At 47.3% G+C, this 21587-nt stretch overlaps 1 protein-coding gene across 3 annotated transcripts in view; it reads right to left on the bottom strand.

The window, feature by feature from the left end:
* Positions 1-19682, bottom strand: part of LOC147904339 (casein kinase 1-like protein HD16) — a 39835-nt gene extending 20153 nt beyond the window's left edge. For 2 of the 3 annotated variants that reach the window (XR_015542233.1, XM_087386015.1), the window contains exons 1-13: positions 18842-19682; positions 18311-18600; positions 18021-18090; positions 17869-17924; positions 17580-17651; positions 17262-17356; positions 17091-17157; positions 16811-16940; positions 16489-16707; positions 16191-16321; positions 15525-15699; positions 15303-15393; positions 15064-15221 (exon numbers count right to left, since the gene is read on the bottom strand). Coding sequence is in view for 2 of the 3 variants with exons in the window: in XM_087386015.1 (XP_087242141.1) it covers positions 15064-15221; positions 15303-15393; positions 15525-15699; positions 16191-16321; positions 16489-16707; positions 16811-16940; positions 17091-17157; positions 17262-17356; positions 17580-17651; positions 17869-17924; positions 18021-18090; positions 18311-18600; positions 18842-19399 (2112 nt within the window). In the remaining variant the exon portion in view is untranslated. The remainder of the gene's footprint in view (positions 1-15063; positions 15222-15302; positions 15394-15524; positions 15700-16190; positions 16322-16488; positions 16708-16810; positions 16941-17090; positions 17158-17261; positions 17357-17579; positions 17652-17868; positions 17925-18020; positions 18091-18310; positions 18601-18841) is intronic. The other variant, XM_087386027.1, reaches the window with a different exon arrangement.
* Between the last annotated feature and the right edge of the window lie 1905 nt (positions 19683-21587).

Here is a 21587-nt window from a genome sequence, read left to right as displayed (position 1 = left end):
ATGATGTGTCTAGTGTGTGACCTAAGTGATGATGTAAGACAAAGGCAATCCCACTGATGTAGGGATTGATTCCCACTGATGTAGGGCCTGATTGCCACATATGTGGAGAAGGTATTACCTTCTCCCCCTTTCTATAAGAGAGAGACCTCTCTCTCACAATCATAATAGAGAACAACATATGCTTTCATTGTGCTCTCACACCTCTTGCAAGATGCATCTATTCTATCCTACGGGATTCTACAAATTCTCCCGAAGTATCATGTCTTAAAACTCTTGGATTAGATCGACCATGTCTTGCCCCAATGGAGGAGCCGACTGAACTGCATTCTGTTGACAAGGGACATAAGACAAACACACACATTGCGCCTTTGCGGATAACACGACCTGCTTGTATCTGCAAAATTTACGGTATACCTGAAATACTCCTATCCCCGTAGATAATGACCAGCTCGGGTAGTCCTTTGACTATCATTAAGGAATCATGCCGCCAATCGACCGCAAGAGTACTGGGGAAACCAACTGGATCCCCATCCACTGCAAGCTCATGAGATGCTAGAGTGTACTCTATGTTCTTGGCTAGCCGTGGTGAGATAGCATCTTCGAAGCTCCCCATGTCAAACAAAACAACAAAGCGATGCTCTTTAGCTATGCCATACGCTCTAATAAGAGCCTTTTTCTGCTCATCGAGGTCACCCTTCTTCTTACCTTCAAGACCACCGATGAAACAACGTTCAAAGTGAGCAATACCACATTTGTAGCTAGTACGGGCTGTACGGAGCAAGTTGCACACTTTTAAGGTCCATACTTGCTTGTGTAGACCGTTCCTCTGCTGTACACATTCTTTTTTGTTCCGACTATTTATCCACATTTCCCAAGACTAAATCCATGCTGTACGGATCACTTGGCATGCATTTCAAGGCATTTGCTGCTGCGGTACAGCCTGACCTTGCCGACCTATGATCCTCCTGCTCTTTCTCTCTTCCCCTCATTCTCATAACTCCCCATTTCTCCTGCTAGCCTTTGCTTGGTGGATCACCTGCCGTTTGGAGGTGAGCTCTTCTTCATTTGCTCGTCACTGAGGGGCACCGTGCACCATGGCTGTAAGACATGTTAGACACGCTTCAGACACGAGTGTCTCAAGTGTCTTAAAAATAAGACACGTAAGACACGCCATTGTGGTTATAATAATAAATATTTAATTAATATATGTATAAGTATACAAATGTACAACTTGCTAGCATAGCTAGCTGCTAGATTCTAGAAGTACAATAAGCTACACTTAAATAATGCAAGAAGAAACAATGCACTTGTACAATGTAGTTAAGAGTCGAGACTCGTCACTAAAGACTTAAAAGTTAAAGTTAAGACTCACGACTGAAGAGCTCGCAAGTTTTGAGTACTAATGTGACATGAATGAAAACTCCATCTCGATACATATAATTGAAAGAAAGCTTTCGACTCTCAAGACTCAAATCTCTAAAGATTCATCCTAATCTAAATCTATGAGGTCACTGCCACTGCTAGATCCAAAGTCACCATCAATGATTAGCATGGCTAAGTCAAACTCAATGTGTGTTGTTACTCCTCACCCACCCAAAAAAAAACACTAGAGTGTCTAAAGGTGTCTTAAGATGAGACACGTGTCTTAAGTGTCTTAAGTGTCTTAACATAAGACACGAGTGTCTTAACAACCATGTTGTGCACTACTGGGGGCCTGGACAAGGGATAGGTGCAAGGGTAGAGCTTGCCCCTCTTCCAAGGACAAAGGGTATGGTCATTCTAACCCTCATTTTGGTTTCCATTTGCTATTTTTGAAGCTTGTTGTTGCTTTTTGTAGTTCGAAGTTTCCCCCTTGGCCATTCATGTTGTGGACTGACACCCAATCACAGAGGGTGTGCCTCGATTGGTGCCAGAGGGGCAGTGTGTGGATTTCTTCTTGTTTTGAGGTCACATGTGCAGTTTGACATCCGTGTTGATGCAATGTCGCCCTGAGAGGCTGGACATTGGCTTGTGGGACCGCCAAACCATGTGTAGCAAGTTGGATGCCTTGACAGCTTTGCAATGGACACAAACAATCTTAGCCTTGCCTTAGGCTATGGGTTCTAGTGTGCACAAGGGATTGGATGCAGTTTGAAGCTAAGAATTGTCTTAGACAATGGATTTGCCAGTGAAGCAGAGGGCAAGGAAGTGAACCCTTGTAAAAGCATTTTTTCCATTGTCAGAGGAACTAAATAAATACCGAAAGGGGCGCCAAAGCATTTGGGGCCAATTTGCGTCTCTTGCATTTGGTTTCTAAGCACAGGCACTCTACACTCTCTATTGGTGCTGAAGCAGCATGGCTTCTCGATCTAGTCTGTGCTACTTCTCGGCTTGGGGCCATCTTGTCGCATCCAAGTGCCTCCTCATGCAAACTGCTCTCTGACGCAACAAACTGAAGACTGGCACCTCCAGATAGCTTCAAACAGCAACAATGCAGATATTGGCAGTTTGAAAACTCCACGATCCACTCCAGACATCTCCCAGGTCAGAACAAGAGCATGCGATTGAGGAAAGGATAGCAAAAAGGGAGTAGAAGCATGCATCTAGGAGAGAAGATGATGGAAGTTGGCGACAGAGATGAAGAGAGCTGTCCAAGATTGCGACTAGAGAGAGAATGGCTGCAGAAGGCCAGTAGAAGGACTGCGTGGAGATCTGGAAGCTGGAACTGTAAGGGAGCTGGGGCAAGGCGCCTGGAACTCGAGTGGGAGCTGTCCCGGAACAAATCACACTACTGGGAAGGAGAGCCTTGCCTGTTCTTTCAAACTTGTTGGAAAAGCTTTACTTTCACAGCTCTTTGCCAAAAATCACTTGCACCATGTGGCCCTGAAAAGCTCTACTTTAATCCAAAGGAATTTTGCCCCTTCTAACCACTTGCCCCTTCGCCCTAGGAATTAATTTTCAACCTTTGCCCTTGGCCCTTGGCCCTAGGAATTTTTTTTGCACAAAAAGTAGTGCTAGTTATATTGCTTGAAAATGAGAGTACAAGAGGGCCTAAAGGCCAACGGGCTGTAATCACAAAATGGATACAGCCCGTGGTAACAAAATACTAATTACAAGCCTCTCAGGGCATAATCATCGGAGTGTGGACAAACAGCCACTGTGGGGGGGAGTAATGCCACTGAAGACTCTGAGCAGAGTGCTGGATAAACAGCTCTTGATGGTCCCAGTCGCGAGGGAAGCGCCGTCTCTTCTCCTTCCCTGCCCGGGACTCCCCCTGAATCTGATCCCACTAACCCTTGAGCGTGTGAATGATCGTGCTCCAAATGTCCACTAGGGTCTGGGTAGCAGAAGAAGCCTGATCTCCTAAGGTCTACGCCCATCTGGAAGTCCAGATATGCCAGCCTACAATACTCCCTATGATCTCTCAAACTCGGTGCCGAGTCATCGCTCCTGCATCTGTCTCTGTCAGATGCCAAGGGAAGCTGTCCATGTATGCCTAGGTGGCCTGCGTGATGAAGAAAACAAGATCCTGCCTAGAGAACTCATAAGCCAAGTGATGTCCCATCTCGGTGCTGCACCACCAAACGGCTCCCCAAGTGACCAGTCCTAGCTCGGGTGCAGCCCTCGCTAAGATCCCCATGACTCCCTTCCACACTGTCTGAGCATGCGAGCAGCTCCAAAGGCAGTGCTTCAAGGACAAATACTCATGAAAACACATCTGGCAGTGCCCCTCCTACCCCATCTGCCTCAGCCATCTGCCAACTGGTAGCCCCTTGTGGGCCACCATCCAAAGAAAGTAAGAGATCTTCCTCGGCTGCCAGCTTGCCCAAAGAGTCTTCCAGAATGTGCAAAGAAAAACCAGAGATATCCCTTGGGCATACCAACTATGTGCCTGTGTGGGTAGCCTGCGCTGGAGAGCCCCAAGAGCACGCCTACCAGTAGCGCACTGTATGAGAAGAAGGGGGTAGGGTTCTCTGAGGTCTCCAGTGGTGGCCAGTGCCACTCCCCTAGGTCCCACTCCACCTCTGTCAAGGAGCGGCCCTCCCAAATCCAGAGTCTCCAGTCCTGGTCTTGCATAATCAGGGGGCAGCCCCTTCGCATCATAGGGCTGCAAGGGAAAACGTGGCAAGGGGTCGATCATGACCTCTCTGCTTTGGAGATGGCTACCATCGGCGACGGAGAAGAAGTGAATCAAGGAGTCCGAGAAAAGGCCTGCAACCACCAAAGGAATGCCACGGGGTGTGAACTACCCTAGCCACCTCTCCTCTCCCGAGATGAGCTGTCTGGTGATCATGGGAATCCTCCAACCTGCAAGAATGACAGCATCGATCTCCGCTCGCCGAGCCTGGATCCCACATGCCGTACCTACTGCTGCTGCCAGCTCGCCTGGGCTCAACTGGCTATAGACGTCCCTCCAAACCCAGAGCGAGCACGCAGGCCCACGCGCCCAGAGCGCCCATGGGATATGGGATCTCTCTCCAAGCTGGCGACCTGTATCATCTGTCACCTCGCTGCTCCAGATCAGGGGCTGTCTGTCTATCTCCTCTCGGCAACTGGGGGGAACCAGAGAGAGGCTGTGCCGCAACTTCCTCCAGACCGAGACGAGGCCACGGAGGAAGGGGAAACGGGGCTGAGTCAGTGGGACTAAAGTGAAAATCCACCGGATAGACGGCTGCCAATCACCCCCTCTCTAGGGGATACACGCACTGAGACCATGCTAAAGCAAGAGCTTCCACGTCTACCCTCCTGGGGTCAAACCGCAGATGACTAACTTGCCCGCGGTTGACTAACTTGCCAAGTAATGCCTGACTCCGCACTGACTCCGCAGTTCTGGATCTATGATGCCAAGACCGCCCTCTGTCTGGGGGAGAATGACCGTCTGCCAGGCGACCCGGGCTCTGGTGGTGCCGGAACCATCTGAGCCAGACCAAAGAAAGTTCCGCACCAGTCTCCTCAACTGGGCTACACACGATCTCAAGAAACACCAGCAAGATGCCACGTACCAAGCGGTGGCAAGAAGGACCTGGTTGACCACAAGGGCCCTGCCTGCCAGAGATAGCCGAGCCGTGCTCCAGAAGGCTAGCTTCCGTCGTATGGAGACTAGGACCGATAAGAACTGCTGAGCCGGCGTGATATTCAGACCTACCTGGAATCCCAAGTAACGTGTCGTCTGTCCTCTAGGGATCCAACGAAACCCCAGGAAAATACCCCACTGTGAGCTGGCTCCCGGATCCGTAAGAAAACCAACTGACTTATGCCAGTTGATTTTTATCCCAACGGCTAGGCAAAAAACCTCTAAAGATAGTCTCACTCACTCCAGTGACTCGATATCATCATGCACATACAGGGCCGTGTCGTCTGCATAATCGGAGTCCAAAAGTTCTGCATCGTCTCAAATAGGGAGGCACATCCCTCGAAGAAAGTGGTACGGGCTCGTAGGAAATGAGTCATGGCCTCCGCAAAAAATAGAAAGAGGTAGAGCGCAAGCGGGCAGCCCTGACGCACCGAGCGCTCAAGGGTGAATCTCTCCCCCATCCCGCCGCTGATGATAACCCGACTGGAGACCGATCTATAGAGACTAGCAATACCTCTGATCCACTCGTTCGGAAAACCGAACCGAGAGAGTGTACCTTCAAAGAAGGACCAGTCTACCCTGTCGTACGCCTTCTCAAAGTCAAGAAGAAGTATGGCAAGGTGCTGGCCACTGTGCTGGGCCCACTCCGTCGCCTCTGAGAATGTGAAAATGTTGTCCAAAATGCTGCGATCTTGGACAAAACCAGTCTGGGTGTCATGGATCAAGTCATGTAGCAAGGGGCGGATGGAGCTACTGATCATCTTAGCGAGGATTTTATAGGCAGTCGGGAGGAGGGTGATAGGGCGCCACTGTCTAATCTCCTGACGGTCCCCCCCTTTGGGGATGAGGCAAATCAAGCTTGTCGCAAGGCTCTCTGGCATCTGTCCACTGGAGAAGATATGCTGGAAGGCTGCAAGCAAGGGCTGGTGGACCTGCTCCCAGAAGGTGGTTAAGAAAGCTCTAGAGAGCCCATCCTCACTTGGGCATTTCTGCCCATCAATAGCGCTCACCGCATCCTGCATTCCTGCCACAGTGAAAGGGACGAGAAGGGTTTCACTCATGCTAGGCTGCAAGAGCGACGGTGTATACCTCCACACCTCCTCCCTGCAGCGGCGGGCACGAGGGTATGGGGGCTCTTGCTAGAACAGGGCTCTGTAGAAATTTGTCGCCAAGTCCCGGACCTCGTCTGGATCTGTCCTAACACTACCATCCTGCGCTCTAAGAGATCGGAGTTGTTCCCCTGCTGACCTCTGGCCATGAGTCCTAAGGAACTCTCTGCACATCATGTCGCCTTTCCTAGCCCAAAAGAACTTGGAAGCATGAAACGAGAACTCTGAGCGCCGTTGGGTGATCTCCTCTAGCATGGCTCGGGCTCTAACCTCCTGTCGTCTGAGCTCCTCAGAGCCTCGAGAAGACTGCTGCATCCGCTGTATCGAGGCAAGATCTCGTCTGAGACCCCTCTCCTTCGCCCACCACTGCTGCCTGACCTGAATCGCCTCCTGTTGACAGATGAGACTAGACTTGGCAAGAACCTGAGCTACCTCAGCTGCCATATCCCCCATGGGGTCCCAATCCTGCTCCCACAGGTCCACTATCCTGCTGCGAACCGCTGCTCTGGCGTAGATGGAGTCTGGGATCCGGCACGAGCGTGGAGGTAAGGAGTGAGAGGCTGAGTCCAGGACTAGGATGACTGGGACATGGTCAGAGAGGGTCGTCCCAGGAACCACTCCTGACTCTCCATCTCTGCCTAGCGCCCAATCGCTGACATAGAAACGGTCCAACCGCTCCAGAAGTCTGCCTCCCTCCCTCCTGTAACCCCAAGAGAAGTCCAGACTCCCTGTCCATCTGCAAAAGGAAGGCTCCCTCCAACTGTCCCAACCTCCCACAGCGAACAAGGAGTCTCAATCCACCTGCTTCGCCTGAGCTATACCGACGAACTCTGGGCCCCGTCCCTGCTGATCCTCTAAAGTCTCAAGGTTATTGAAGTCCCCTCCTACAATCCAAAAATCCATCTCTGGCAATAAGTCTGTCAAAGAGCTCCAAAAAGCGGCTCTCCCTCTGAGGTCGGTCGGGGCATAGATATTGAGGATGCCGATGCGGGATCCCTCAATATTCAAGCCCACCCAAAGCGCTCGTCCTGGGATCAAGGTGCCAAAACCACACATGCTGAACTAGAGAAGCGTCGATGGAGATACAGACACCCAGAAGCGTCGATGGAGATACAGACACCCCCGCTCCTCCCCTGCTAGCCAATCGAAGGTTACCAGTAGGTGTAGGAGCGTCCTATGAGGACCTTCCCACACTTACTGGTCTAAGAAGCCGAAAGCTTGTGTTCCTGCAATAGGAGCACATCTACTCTTCCCACCAAGGCTGGCTGGAGCTCCTATCTGAGCACCATCTTCCTGGGGCCGCGGGTTCCTGATGAGTGGAACCCGTTGATGTTCCAAGAGATAATGCGTATACTCATGAAGAGGGGAGATGGGCCACAAACAGTTGTCTGCTTGTGGTTGATGTCGAAGTGGTCGGAGGATGTCCAGTGTGCAGACGAAGGCGCTTCTGTAAGGGTTTCAAAGGAGAGGCCGGATCATCGGACCCATCCTCTAAAACCTTCAACAGAGGGGAGAGGCCCTTCGTCCCATGGTGGTAAGCTCTCTCTAACCAACTTGAAGCCTCCGCCAGGGAAATACTGTAGAAGCCCGCTACCTCTGAGGTCCTCCAAGGGCGGAGCCCTTCCGCGTAGATCCACTCCAGAGGCGGTTGAATGATGACCAAAAGGCGGAATTGTTTGGTGCTGTGGCGCCATCTCAGACGAACATTTCCCTCCTTCCACTGCTGCTGGAGAAGCTCCGCTGCTCTGCTACCGATCCAGACCTGCACCTGCTCCTGGGACTGATCTCGAATCGCCTCCCAAACATTTTCATTCGTCCATTGCTCATTCCCGTCACTGGTGATAGTGAAGGAATAGCTAGGACCATCATGGGGCGCAAGGACGGACACCTTACCCTCCGCCCCCTTTCGAAGGAAGAAGATGCTGATGTCTAGGCATGCACGAAAGGAGCCAATACCAGCTGCATCCAAATAATCCCAAGGTCCTGCTCGGTAAAACTCCAAAGGTAGAGCTCTAGGAGCTGCCCTTGGGTGTGGGGACGAGGATGAGGAGTCTGAACCAAACAGAGGGGTGCTGGCTGTCGAACGAGCTGAAGTGGTGCTGGCCATCTGCGGAGAAGGACCTCTCCACTCCACCGGGCCAGGAGGGATAGGCACAGAGGTCTGTGCTGGCTTCGGGGCCGCAGGCGGCGCAAGCGGATGGGGGGGTTCCCTCGGAATCATGCTCGAGGGAGAGAGGGGGGCTAAAACCAAAGGTGCTGGGGGGGATCCCGGAGGGGGGGGAGGTAGGGGGACCGAGGAGGAAGGGGGGGGTGAAGGATGAGGGGGAGGCTGGCTAATCTTCTCCTTCCCTTTCTCCTTCCCCTTGCCGAGCTGCTGCTGATTGGTGACCACAGGGGTCTCTTGCTGTAGATGGGAAGGCTTTTGCAACGCTAAATAGTTGCAAAACTTAACCGGGTAGCAACGGGAAACTCTACCTCTAATCTTGTGTTCCAAATGTGCCGTAATCTGCTTTGGTCCCAGAATTTCATCCTCTTCTTCTTCAACTTCAGGCTATTCCTCATAAGACAAGTCCTCTGGCACATCACCGTGGAACGGCTTTAACATACTAACATATAAGGCATTATCGATCTTGCAATGATCTGGTAGCTTCAGCATGTAAGCTAAATCACTTATCTTCTCTGAAACCGGGAAAGGCCCATAGTAACGCATATTCAACTTGACGCACAACCTTTCCTTACCCTTCTTGTTCCAAAGTCTCGCTCTATGGAAGCGCAACAGAACCCAATCATCTTCCTTGAAGACCAACTCTCGCCTATGGCGATCAGCTGCTCTCTTTTGCTTCTCCCGAGACCTCTGAAGAGCTATCTTGACTTTCTTGTAAGCCTCATCCAAACTTTCCACATACTTGTCTATCTCAAAGATCTTATCCTGAGTATGCAGAACGGGTGGAACTTTTCTACCACCTTCCACAATCTCAAAAGGTGCTTTACCGGTTGCACTATGAACAGTACTTATAAGCAAACTCCACAAGTGGCAGAGACTGCTCCCATTTTGCCTTATGCTCTAAAACATAGCACTTCAAAAGATCTAGAACTCTACCTTTCTCTGACTCACCGTCAGTCTGTGGATGAAAGGAGGATAAGAACTTAAGAGTTGTACCGACATTCTCAAAAAGCCCTCTCCAGAAAAGACTCATCATCCGTGGATCCCTATCACTAACAATAGACTCTGGCATACCATGTAGTATGTAGCCGAAAGATATTGCCCGGGAACAATTTTGCCATCTGATCAGGTGAAATCTTCTTCCTCACCAGAGTAAAGTGGGCATGCTTGCTAAACCTGCAAATAATGGTCCAAATCCCATCATGACCTGATGGTGTACAAGGAAGATCAAAGAGAAAGTCCATAGCAATACTTTGCCAAGGTCTGTCAGGAATGGACAACGGCTGTAACAATCTTGGTCTTCTGCCTTAACCTTTTGGCAGACCATGTATGTCCGAACAAATGCCTCCACTTCTTGTCTCAAAGCTGGCCTATAAAAGAAATGCCCAACAGCCTTCACCGTGGCATCAATACCTCTCTGGCCTTCATACGGTGGAGCATGACTTTCGGTAAGAATCTTCGGCCTCAACTGCTTCGTGACACAAAGGCGACCATGCATCAAAAGAAAACCTTCCTTGAGAGTATAATGATCCATCAATGAGCTGGTCAAATATCCTTGCGAAATCATCATCGTATGCATACTGTTTCTTCATAGCATCCAACTCACTATGATAAGCAATAGTTACTACTTAGAGTTGAGGCTTCTCGGAAACCACATCAGGCACTGGTCTCTTGGATAAGGCATCAGCTACCACATTCTTCTTGCACATGTACAATCTGAAAATGAAACATAGACAAGAAGTTTGCCCACCTCATTTACTTCTCTGATAACTTCATCAAAGTAAGGAAGTAGCGCAAGGAAGAATGATCTGTTTGTACATAAGATCAGCACCAAGCAAATAGTGCTTTCACATGAACAAGGCATGAATTACATGTAGCAAGCATCTCTTTCTCATAGATGCCCAAACTCATCTCAGCTGGCTGCAAAACCCTACTCTCATAGGCGACTACCCGAATGTCCTACATCAAAATGCCTCCTACGCTGTTGCCACAGGGATCACATTGAACAGCAAATGGTTTCTGTAGATCTGAAAGGATTAGCACTCAATCTAAACACAACTTTTCTTTCAACTTCTCAAAAGCTGAGTTTTCCTTCTTAGTCCACCGAAAAGACATTCTTTTGCAAAGCATGCAATGGTGAAGCAATTTCAACAAAATACCTGATAAACTGTCTGTAGTAGGAGCATAAACCGCAAAAACTCCGTACCTCATGAACATTCTTGAGCCGTGGCCAAGAACGGATTGCTTCTACCTTGGCAGGGTCCATCCGGACTCCATCTTTTGAGATGATGTGCCCAAGAAAGTGAAGATGATGGAAGCTCGCGACAGAGATGAAGAGAGCTGTCCAAGATTGCGACTAGAGAGAGAATGGCTGTGTGGAGGGCAGTAGAAGGGCTGCGTGGAGATCTCCAAGCTGCAACTGTAAGGGAGCTGGAGCAGGGCGCCTGGAACTGGAGTGGGAGCTGTCTTGCAACAAATCGCACTACTGGGAAGGAGAGCCTTGCCTATTCTTTAAAACCTGTTAGGAAAGCTTTACTTTCACTGCTTTCTTGCTTTGCCAAAAATCATTTGTGCCATGTGGCCCTGAAAAGCTCTGCTTTAATCCGAAGGATTTTTGCCCCTTCTAACCACTTGCCCCTTGGCCCTAGGAATTAATTTACAACCTTGGCCCTTGGCCCTAGGAATTAATTCACAAGGTTAGCCTTTTTACCACTCTAGCGCTTAAGTTGTCACTCGTAAAACCCTAATAATTAAATTATCAAAATCTCACGCCCCTGTGAAAGTACTCTTCTGATTGTCTTTGTCTTCATGAGAATTTGTGCTCCTCATACTCCTCTCGCCTTTCCTGCTCCATGGCACTTGGATATGTGGCCTCTCTAAATATCAACACAACCATGCACTCAGTTGTCAAGCCGGATTACAAACCAAAGCTCTGATACCAATGTAACATGCAATGGTTAATGATCATGTAAATCGCGATGAGATTTCTTCAAACCTTATAGGGACACATCTTACACCACAGAGAGGGGAGAGAGATAAGGGTTAGAAAAATGGAGTCCACAACCAGTTGAACCCCCTCCTAGAGAATTTCCTTTAAACTTGGGGAGCCTAAAAATACAAAAGACACTCCTCAAGAGCGCACGGATTGCAACTCTGAGGATGACACCTTGAACACGGAGAGATGACCCACAAATCCTGAGAGACAGTCCCAGCCACAACCAAGGCCTCAGTGCTGCCCGCACTGACGTTGCAGACCACTATGTGAGGCTATCAAAGAGGCTTGTGCTGTCTAGGCATGCAGTAAAACTGCATGAGTAAGAGAGGTGAACATAGGTGAAACTGAGGACGGAAAGAGCTGAGATATGGAGCTGAGAGCTGAGTGAAGCTGAGGGAGAGAGCTGAGAAATAGAGCTGTAAAACTGAAAGGAAAAGCTGACTTCAAAATTGACATATATTATATCCACTATGTATGGTTATAGAAGCTGGCCTGCACGAACATTGGAGCACGTGTCAATGCATCTTTCATATCTTCAAGGCTGGCCTGTGCTTCATGTGACTATAAGATGCATCTTTCTTTAAAAGATCTGTGAGAGGGGCTAGTGGGTGCGGGCACCTTCTCACCCATCTCACTTCTGCAGCTTCCGTTCTTCTCGTAAGCAGAAAGGTTGTCTTGGAAAGCAATTTTTCTTACGACCGAAAATGGCACATTTGCCAGTGTTTTAACTGCCAGTCTTGTCTCATCCCGAAGCCTATGGAAAGGTAGATGGAACTACTTGATCGAGATCCCCAATGCATGTGGAAAATGGATCTGAGTGTAGCTCAGTGGTTCCATAAATCCTTTCTTTAAGATCTGCAAGCAATGATCTCTATAGAATCTGTGTTTTACTGAAAGCTCAAGAGGCTATCAAAGAGGCTTGTGCTGTCTAGGCATGCAGTAAAACTGCCTGAGTAAGAGAGGTGAACATAGGTGAAACTGAGGACGGAAAGAGCTGAGATATGGAGCTGAGAGCTGAGTGAAGCTGAGGGAGAGAGCTGAGAAATAGAGCTGTAAAACTGAAAGGAAAAGCTGACTTCAAAATTGACATATATTATATCCACTATGTATGGTGATGGAAGCTGGCCTGCATGAACATTGGAGCACGTGTCAATGCATCTTTCATATCTTCAAGGCTGGCCTGTGCTTCATGTGACTATAAGATGCATCTTTCTTTAAAAGATCTGTGAGAGGGGCTAGTGGGTGCGGGCACCTTCTCACCCATCTCACTTTTGCAGCTTCCGTTCTTCTCGTAAACAGAAAGGTTGTCTTGGAAAGCAATTTTTCTTACGACTGAAAATGGCACATTTGCCAGTGTTTTAACTGCCAGTCTTGTCTCATCCCGTAGCCTATGGAAAGGTAGATGGAACTACTTGATCGAGATCCTCAATGCATGTGGAAAATGGATCTGAGTGTAGCTCAGTGGTTCCATAAATCCTTTCTTTAAGATCTGCAAGCAATGATCTCTATAGAATCTGTGTTTTACTGAAAGCTCAAGAGGTGCTAGCTAGATCCTGTAAGTATGGAGCTGTAACAAATCCTCTCTGATAACTTGGTTCACCTTGTGATATGTGAGCGGAATGGATGGAGCCCCGGCCCCCAAGGCTAGACTGGAATGGTGACAGTCTGTCCCTATGTAGTCCCAAGCCTACAAACCATCTGCATATCCAAGCGTACCAGCTCTGCTGATCCCCCTCTTCCTCCAGTGCAATAGATGAAGTCAAGGTCAGCCATGGCAATCTGCCTCATCCACATGTCGTGGTGCCAAATGTGACCACCTGAAACACTATATCAAGCTGTAGAGGAGTAACCCAAACTTTGCTAGTACAATATGATGTGGGACCGATGGCTTGCTCCAGATCATCCGAGCAAGGAGCAGAACATGCAGTTTCTCTATGCGGGACGAGCCTATCTTCGATAGATCTGTCCCCCAAAAGATACTACCGCACATCCTTGTTGGGCAGACAAGCGATTTAAAGAGAAAAGACTAGCATTAATGCTCTCACTCACATTTTCAGGACCTCAGGACCATAAGTCTCACTAGTCCAGGCATAACCTCTACTTAAATGGGATTGCATGGTTGGTCGCATTATGAAGATCGGGCTTGAGAAGAGGACCCCCCGGTATGTATAGGATGCAACAATCTACATGGAGCCCCCATTAGAGGCTATGTGTGTGAGTGCTCAAGATGTGTTGAAGATCATGGCCATGGTTCTACCCAGATTGACCTTCAAATCGTGTGACTCACAAAAAGACTGGAGTGTATCTAAATGCCGCTCAAGACCCTAGGCAGCATAGGACCACATCATCTACGTATAGTAGAATCAGCATCAAGAAGCCCGCTAAGAGGAAACCTGCACCTCCCAAAGTTGGAGGACTTGAGCTCATCAATGTATAGGCCAATCAAGGGCGGTGATAATGAACTTGTGGATGACACTTAGAACTGCAAATGGAGATCCTTGAGGCATGTAGCAGAGTGTGGTCACACAAATTGATAAAACCCTCCCTCGAGATCTGCACGCAGTGATCTCTATAGAAGCTGAGTTTTTATTGAAAGCTTGTGGGGTGCTAGCAAGGTCCTGTGCGACGTCCCCTATGAATTGATCTGGTTCACATAGGTGAGCTTAATGGATGAGGCCTGATGGCTATACTGAAACAGTGGCAGTCTGTCCAGATTGAATTATCAGGCTTTTGAACCATATGTTTGTCCGAGCATACCAACCTCCCCTACCCCCGTTTGCCTCTAGTGCCATAGACGAGGTCAAGGCCAGCCAAGGTAGCTTGCACCATCTTGATCTCGTGATGCCATAGTCCCTAACTCTGTGAACTTATGTGATCACCTAGAAGGATGCATCAAGCTGCGACCAATGGCTTGCTACGGATTGTCCGTGCAAGAATTAGAATCTATAGTCTCTTGACACAGGACCAGTCTGTCTCTGATAGATCTGCCCCCCCAGAAGGGGTTGTTGCTATACATCCCAGCTGGGTGGACAAGACTGGAGCCCTGACCGATCTGCTGACTCAACCCCTGTGGGACCCAACTTGGCCTGCTGCTACTCCAACCAATCCCAACCTGCCATGTGGCAGCTGTACCTGTCCCGTCTGCTGTGCATCCACACAACAGCTTCTGATTGGCTGCTGCCTGTGCTGCTGCCTGTCTTGCTGCATGAGCCACCACACAGGCTAACATCAGCCTTCTGCTGACTGTGCAGGCCTGTCCTGCACTGTACCTGCTGTTACAGACATGCTGTCAGCTGCTGTGGGGTGCAGGGCTGCTCTGTCCAAGGGAGCGGAAATTCCCATGGTTGTGATTGGTAGTTTCCTGGATGCGTTTTAGCCAAAACTTTCACTGAAGTATAGTACCTACTCGCAAGGTTCTTTTCTACTTTAAAGCTCACCTTACAATTCCAATACTTTTTTCAAATTTGCAATCTGATTCCAACAGACAAAAGACAGGATGTTTGTTTTAACCACAGACTTCCCGAGAGTATTGAAGAGCAAAGACAGGATGTTTGTTTTGACTCACAGACTTAAGCTTCCAGAGACAGAACTCTAGAGTAGCAAAGTAAAAATTAGCAAACCAAAGAGATCAAAAGAGAAGGGAAGACAAATAAACCAAAGGGACTTACTGAAATTGAAACTACTCTGAAAATTGCAAAGTTTTTCAAAATTTCTTCATTAAATAGCATTGTAAGAAGCTCACTTGGTCAGTGAAGCCTGCATTCCGAGACATGACCACCCCCCAACGGTTCCCAGCAGTGGCCATAGAAGTAACATAAAATCCCTCCCTCCACTTCTTATTAATCCATTTAAATGGGAAAGACTCGGAGACTTTGTAAGATTGTTGAGAAAATTGTGTTCCTGGTGCAAAAGAAGGGACGTCAGATAACAGAAAATAACAAAGTTTTTAATAAACAAAAGTTTGAAGAAATCGGTAAATACCTTTCGACATTATTACCAAGGAGCTTCCATTGTTGGCTCCGGCAATAGCACTTATATAGTAGTTCTTCTCCCACTGTTCCATGATCCATTCCTGAAAGTGGAAGTCTCCGCAATTAGCAAAGCTTTGTATAACAAGAAACTTAAGACAATAAACCTAAGGTCCACCAGCTTTATTAAGCCACTGCAATAAAATAAGGGATGTAAGAGGGATCCCACAAAAACCTTGTGCAAAAAGCATTGGGATAGTTCATAGACTTGGGCATTGAACCCTGTCCCAGCATCCATAATCAAAGCCCACAAGTTGCTGCACGATGCAACACTGCTGATATACAAACCATCTTCATTGCCCTTCTCAACGTGTTGGGCTAGCCGATTATCTGCAACATTGTAATGATACCTACACATCCATTCATATATGCACATAATCAGTGATACCACAGCTGCTCAAAAGCTTACGGTGGCTGAGAAATTACAGAGCCACCATCACACTCCAAGGAGGAGTTGTATGCGTAGAAACACATCGAGCACTCCTATGTATTTAATGTAGGAAACTAGCTTCCAGGACCACCAGAAAATCCTTATTTACCAATAAACACAAGAAAAGAATCACTATTTTCCCTGTAGTACAATTATCATTCAAGGGTCACGCCAGACCTCTCAGTAGTTTCTTCAAAACACTAAATATACCAAATTGGCTTGATATAAAGAGCCAAGTTCACTCAGAAGAAGGAAAAAACTCATTTGCACAGAAGCCAGCTATTATCAAAATATAAACTTCCTCATTGTTCCTTAAATTCCTACTCAAGGAGCAAAACATTAACTGCAACAACTCTTTTATAACAGTAATACACCTGGCAAAGAATACACTTGGTCAATTAAAAGCCACACCTTTGTTTCATCGGCCGACGGGCATTATATACAGTAATCCATTGTGTAGCAGGCATCCCCAGGCGAATCTTCTTTTTAGGCTGATCGTCTTCATCCTCCTCAACATTCAACCTCGCACGTTTCTGCCCCACCTAAATTCAAAATTCATTCCATCAAAATTAGGAAATTTAAAAGAGCATGAGAGCCTTCGGATCATCACTACACTATCTCATACGCAAAGAGATGTCCAAAAGAGAAATGGAGCCCAAATTCCTCACTCAGCAGAAATATGAAGCCTTAAGAAAGAGTTTACACGTACTTTCTGAGCCCCATCAATATTGATGGGTCTTACAGCAGGGTTGGGTCCGAGTATGCCATCAAAAAGTGACACCAGCTTCCCATAGTTAGGCTCTTCATCAAATTTCATGTTCACCACAGTCTCTAAAAAGTACTTGAATGGAAGTGGGCAAAAACAGCACAGCATCTCAGGTGAGGTTGCCATTTTCTTCTTGCACACCAGAAACCCTTTATTATCACCCTGGGCAGAAAGAAATCATAGACGATCATTCAATGATAGTGACAGGGAACTCATAGGAGTCACCTAATGGTTTTGATATCGCAAATTTTAAGAACTGACAAACCTGATAACCTTGCCATGGTAGACGACCTCTCAGCAAGAAAATCAAAGTATATGCCAAAGATTCAAGATCATCTCTCCGACTGCCTGTTCGGCCTAAATGAGCATGCACACTTGCGTAACGGACGGTTCCCCTGAGGTCAGTAAAGCATAAGATAAATGACACATAATTAATTCAAAAAAACTGAATAGACAGACTGATTAACAGACTTAGGCTCGATGATGTGAACAATCAATCTCTATCACAGACGTACACAGGAAGCATTAACAAACTGAAAGAGTACCTAAAAACGTCGGGCTTTTGATCATAATCAACATGTAGGCCCGTGTTAGTATCTCTCCACTTTGTTGCTGCCAGGAAGTTGTAAATCAGAGAAAACTCCAAAACTCAGGCACATATTGATGCACTAGAAATGCAGGTGATATTAAAAAAGAATAATTTTGTAGGAACTAACCTAGACCAAGGTCTATTAGATATAGCTTTTTCTCCTCAGTTGTCGCGGGTTGTCCAAGTAAGAAATTTTCGGGCTTTACATCTCCATGCACATACCTTGGAAATTAGCAGTAAAACGTTTCTGAGCACCTTTGATGCACCAAGGAATGAGCTGTTTGATGTACGTACGTACGTATGTGTTTCAAAATGATGTTGGCTAATTCGCACTGAGTAAGGAGCTGTTTTGGTGTATCTATGTATGTGCAATTTATAAGAAATCCACAAACCTCACATAACCAACATCATCTGTGAGACTTTACAGTCATGAAACAGAATTTACCCTCGATTGTGCATTTTCTCCAATATTGATATGGCTTCCACAGCAATGCAAGCTACCATCTCCGTCGACATGCTGAGGTGATACAAGGTCAGCTAAAACATCAATCAATATTTCATGCCACCCATGGTCTCCTTCCCCCAATGTTAACCAAACAATGCATCAACCAAGTCACAAATTTCATTCTACAAGATCAGCTAAAGCATCAATCAATATTTCATGCCACCCATGGTCCCCTTCCCCAAATGTTAACCAAACAATGCATCAACCAAGTCACAAATTTCATTCTTACGCTTGTCCAGACGAGTTCCATACGTCCCACAAGCTAGGCCCCAACATGTCCATAACCTGCCATAAACAGAGAAAGGTCAGTTCAAAGTTGAAAGTAATAAGGACGCTAGACACGTGCAAACCCTTCCGTCCTAGAAGGCTGAGATTACTTGCCATGACATAGTAATCGCCTTGTCGGCCTTTAAAATGAACTCGAGGAACACCGTGGCTTCCACCTAGAGTACTGCAGCAGCACATCCATGGCATAAGCTTCTTCAACGACGTAATTTCAAGCAGGACGAAGCTTCTTGTTTTCTTGGATTCGGTGATAGAAAACATGCTTCCAAGAAACAAACATGCCCCGAGGGTTTCCACTTCGTGCTTCAAAGAGGTGAGAGCAGGCAAATAAATTTGAGACCAAAGCCCTCGAAGAATACATGGACCGGGCAGGAGGGAAAACGTACTTATATACTTGCCACTCGTAGGGAGGACCGTAATTGCAACCTTTACTATTTCGATGCTCAAATTTGAGAGCAACCTGCACAGATGTTTTCAAATCCTTAATTTGAAAGAAGCAAGGGCGACTAAAAAGGAAAATACTCAGATACATCAAAACAAGTCGAGGTACCTCGACAGCCTGAGGACCTGTCCGCTCAGTTCCACCGGTGGTCCTACGCCCTACATAAACTTGCCCGAACCCACCTTTGCCAAGCTTCCTTTCAATCTTGTAGACAGGAGAACCCCCCACTTGCACCTGCCGAACAAAACCGTAGGAAGCAACGGTTTTTTACATACGAGTCTAGCAAATTTTCGGACTTCGACCCTAGTAACTGTAAGATGAATGGAAACTCAGACTCCATTATCAAGCAACGGCAATCGCCATGGGAGGGGAAAGTACACCAGCAAACCCAATGAGATTGGCCATGCTAATTCACGTCTATCAGACAGGAAATAAAAAGGATCCCAAGTTCAAAAACCCTGATGCTTCTACTTACTCTCTCTGGAAGGGGCGCAGTGCTTCCTTCGTCTTCTCCAACGACCTTCTCTGCACTCTTACCGGCGCTTTCCTCCTCCATCTTCTTCTTGTTTAATTGTCGTTCTTCAGGCCGCTCGTCCAAGTTAATATCCACGACAGCTTTGTCAAGGTCACAACGATCGAGCGGATGATCTGGCTGAGACACGAGCTTATTGCGTCCCAACGCCCGAGGTTTGGCTACCTTAAGTGTCGGCCCTTCGTTAATTTCCTTCACGGCACGGCCGGTGCCTTCTCCCTTGAGCAATTGAGTGCCTAATGCTGCTTCCTTCGCTACTGCAGCTCGGGTCCTGACAGGATCCCGGGCAAGAAAAGACGGCACGACCTCATTTCCACCGAGGGTGCACCGCTTCCGTCCAAGGCCTCGACCGCGGGCAGTTCTGGGCAGCTGCGGCTCCGGTTGCGGGTGCTGCGCGGGATCTAGGAGTGCGAGATGGGCATCGGGGGGGGAAGGGGAAGCGGCGAGAGCCAGCGCGGGTGGAGAACGAGGCTGGCGCGCTCCACTGCGCAGTTCAGGCATCGTGCACCCATGCAATCACAGAAGCGAAATGCACTCATATCTCAGGAAGAGAAAGGAGAGGGAGGGTTTGGGGGAAGGGGGGGGAGGAGGGAGAAGAATGTGGGAGCCATGGGAGCTATGAGAAAGGAGGCCAAGCGAGGAAGAGGAAAGGTGCTGGCTATGGCGTGCTGCTGCCCTGGCTCTGGCTATGGCTTTGGCTTTGGCTATGGCGTTATGGCCATGGCGATGGCGAGCTTCACCTCAATAGACAAAAAATCTCAGCTTTTTTTCTCCCCCCTTAATCTTCCTCAAATACGGGCCAACGATGTTCCCCTAAAATGAAATTCATTAATTTGTTGGGGTTAAAAGGGGTGGTTAATTAGCATCTCCTAACCTTTGCTTACCTTCAAAATCCACACCATCTTCTTCCATCAATTAGCCCTTCTTCATATGGTTTCATTTTCTCCATGCCATGCATCTCAAGCAAGCAATCCTTGGCACCCATTTGAATTAGTACTTCGCACCGGTTTACATCAATTGTTCACAGTCATGCAAGTGAATGTCGTCAAAACGTTACAGATAGGGACCCCGGTTTGTATTCAAGGCCTGATTAATTAATTCGTTCATGTCGAGCGCGAGGGAGTATAAAATTAACGTAAGGCGCGAGGGAGGAGATATAATGAATTAATGCGTGATGGGGGAAATAACGTTGAGAAGGTTTGATTAATGCACTAAATCCAAAAAGTTTGATTCGTCGCCCTCTACGAATATACGAGGGGGAGTGGGGGTGAGAGGGAGGCAAAGAGGGGGAGGGGAGAGGAGAGGAGGAAGGGAGGGGAGTGGGAGTCGTAATCGTAGTCAAATGCTAAGAGACAATATCCCAAAAACTTGCCAATGTGACCCTAAGAGGATCTATGTGTGTGAGCGGGATGATTCCAACATTCTTAGATCATTCAATAGACTCTGGACAGCACAAAAAGACAACTATCATTAGAGGAAGTCTGAAGTAGAGCACTCTCTAGTTAGCAAGCATTCTGTGCCTCTCCAACCTCGGGAAAATGAGAGTTTGATCATTGTAGTAAGTCGAGCTTTTAAGCTTGTGAGAGTAGAGCATAACGTCATCGCGAGGCTCTCCAAAGCTTCACATGTCAAGTCTATCCCACGATGGGCTTCATCTCTTCAAGGCCATTGCTACACTTATGTGCTAGCTAGCACTTACTTAAACACAAATTCATCTTGGTTGCTTGCAAATGCTTAACATGAAATCTAGAGGCTGGCCGGCTTCCAACAACCTCACCGCAATGTCTCCACTGTAGCTAGCATGATGCACAAAGTGATAGACAGATAGATAGATTGATCAGCATCATTCCCATAAAGCTCTAATCATTCAATGGTCCTTTAACCTCAAATCTACAAACAAAAAATACCGAACGCACATTGATTACCTTGGAATCTTGGTTGAAGACATTGCAAGCAACCAAACCTCTCCATTGTCGCTTGAAGACATAGACAATGTTGACAATCATGTGTTTGTTACGAATTATATAGATTTATGACAAAAGCACTTCTATGTTTTTCTCCCATCCTTTTGATAAAAAACTTAACTATGCTTTTGCACCTTGCTTTTCACACCGTTAGATTTGCTTGAAACCAATGCCCACGATTGTGATGAGTGGTTCGAGGATAGCTCAAAATCTCAAACTCCCCCTTGGGCTGCCTGCCGTAACTAGGGAGCATGTGATTGACCAAATTCTTTCGTAGCTTCGTCTTAGCACATGCTTCATTAAACTATGCCATCACAGACTAAGATGTGCATTGTCCACTGACATGACATGTCTATAGACATTGATTATGCTGCCCATTCTTACCATGTTATCTTGTGGTTTGCCACGATTGTGCCAAAGTTTTGAATTCTATGATTCTAGGAGTAGCAGTTGCTAGTTTGTTCATGTCTACTGTCAAAAGCAAAGAGCTTAACATGGGATCTTGATCTAATGATGTGATATAATGAATTCTCCACATTGAAGGTGACCTCAAGTAATACCCCATGCACTTTTCATAACTTTCTGGTTTGGATGAAGATTTGGGAGGTGCTAAAGATTAAAGGTCCATCTGCTCCCCCGTTGACATTGACAAGTATTCAATATTATGAGTTCTCATTAAAATTAAAGTTTATCTCATGTCAACTCCAAGGTTGATGGCTGCCCAT

Source organism: Dipteris shenzhenensis, chromosome 2, assembly GCF_047967505.1.
Source record: "Dipteris shenzhenensis isolate YYH24624 ecotype China chromosome 2, Dip_SZ_1.0, whole genome shotgun sequence".
In the NCBI taxonomy this organism is placed as follows: domain Eukaryota; kingdom Viridiplantae; phylum Streptophyta; class Polypodiopsida; order Gleicheniales; family Dipteridaceae; genus Dipteris; species Dipteris shenzhenensis.
The sequence above is the reverse complement of the archived record's forward strand: the minus strand, read 5'-3'. Positions and strand labels throughout refer to the sequence as shown.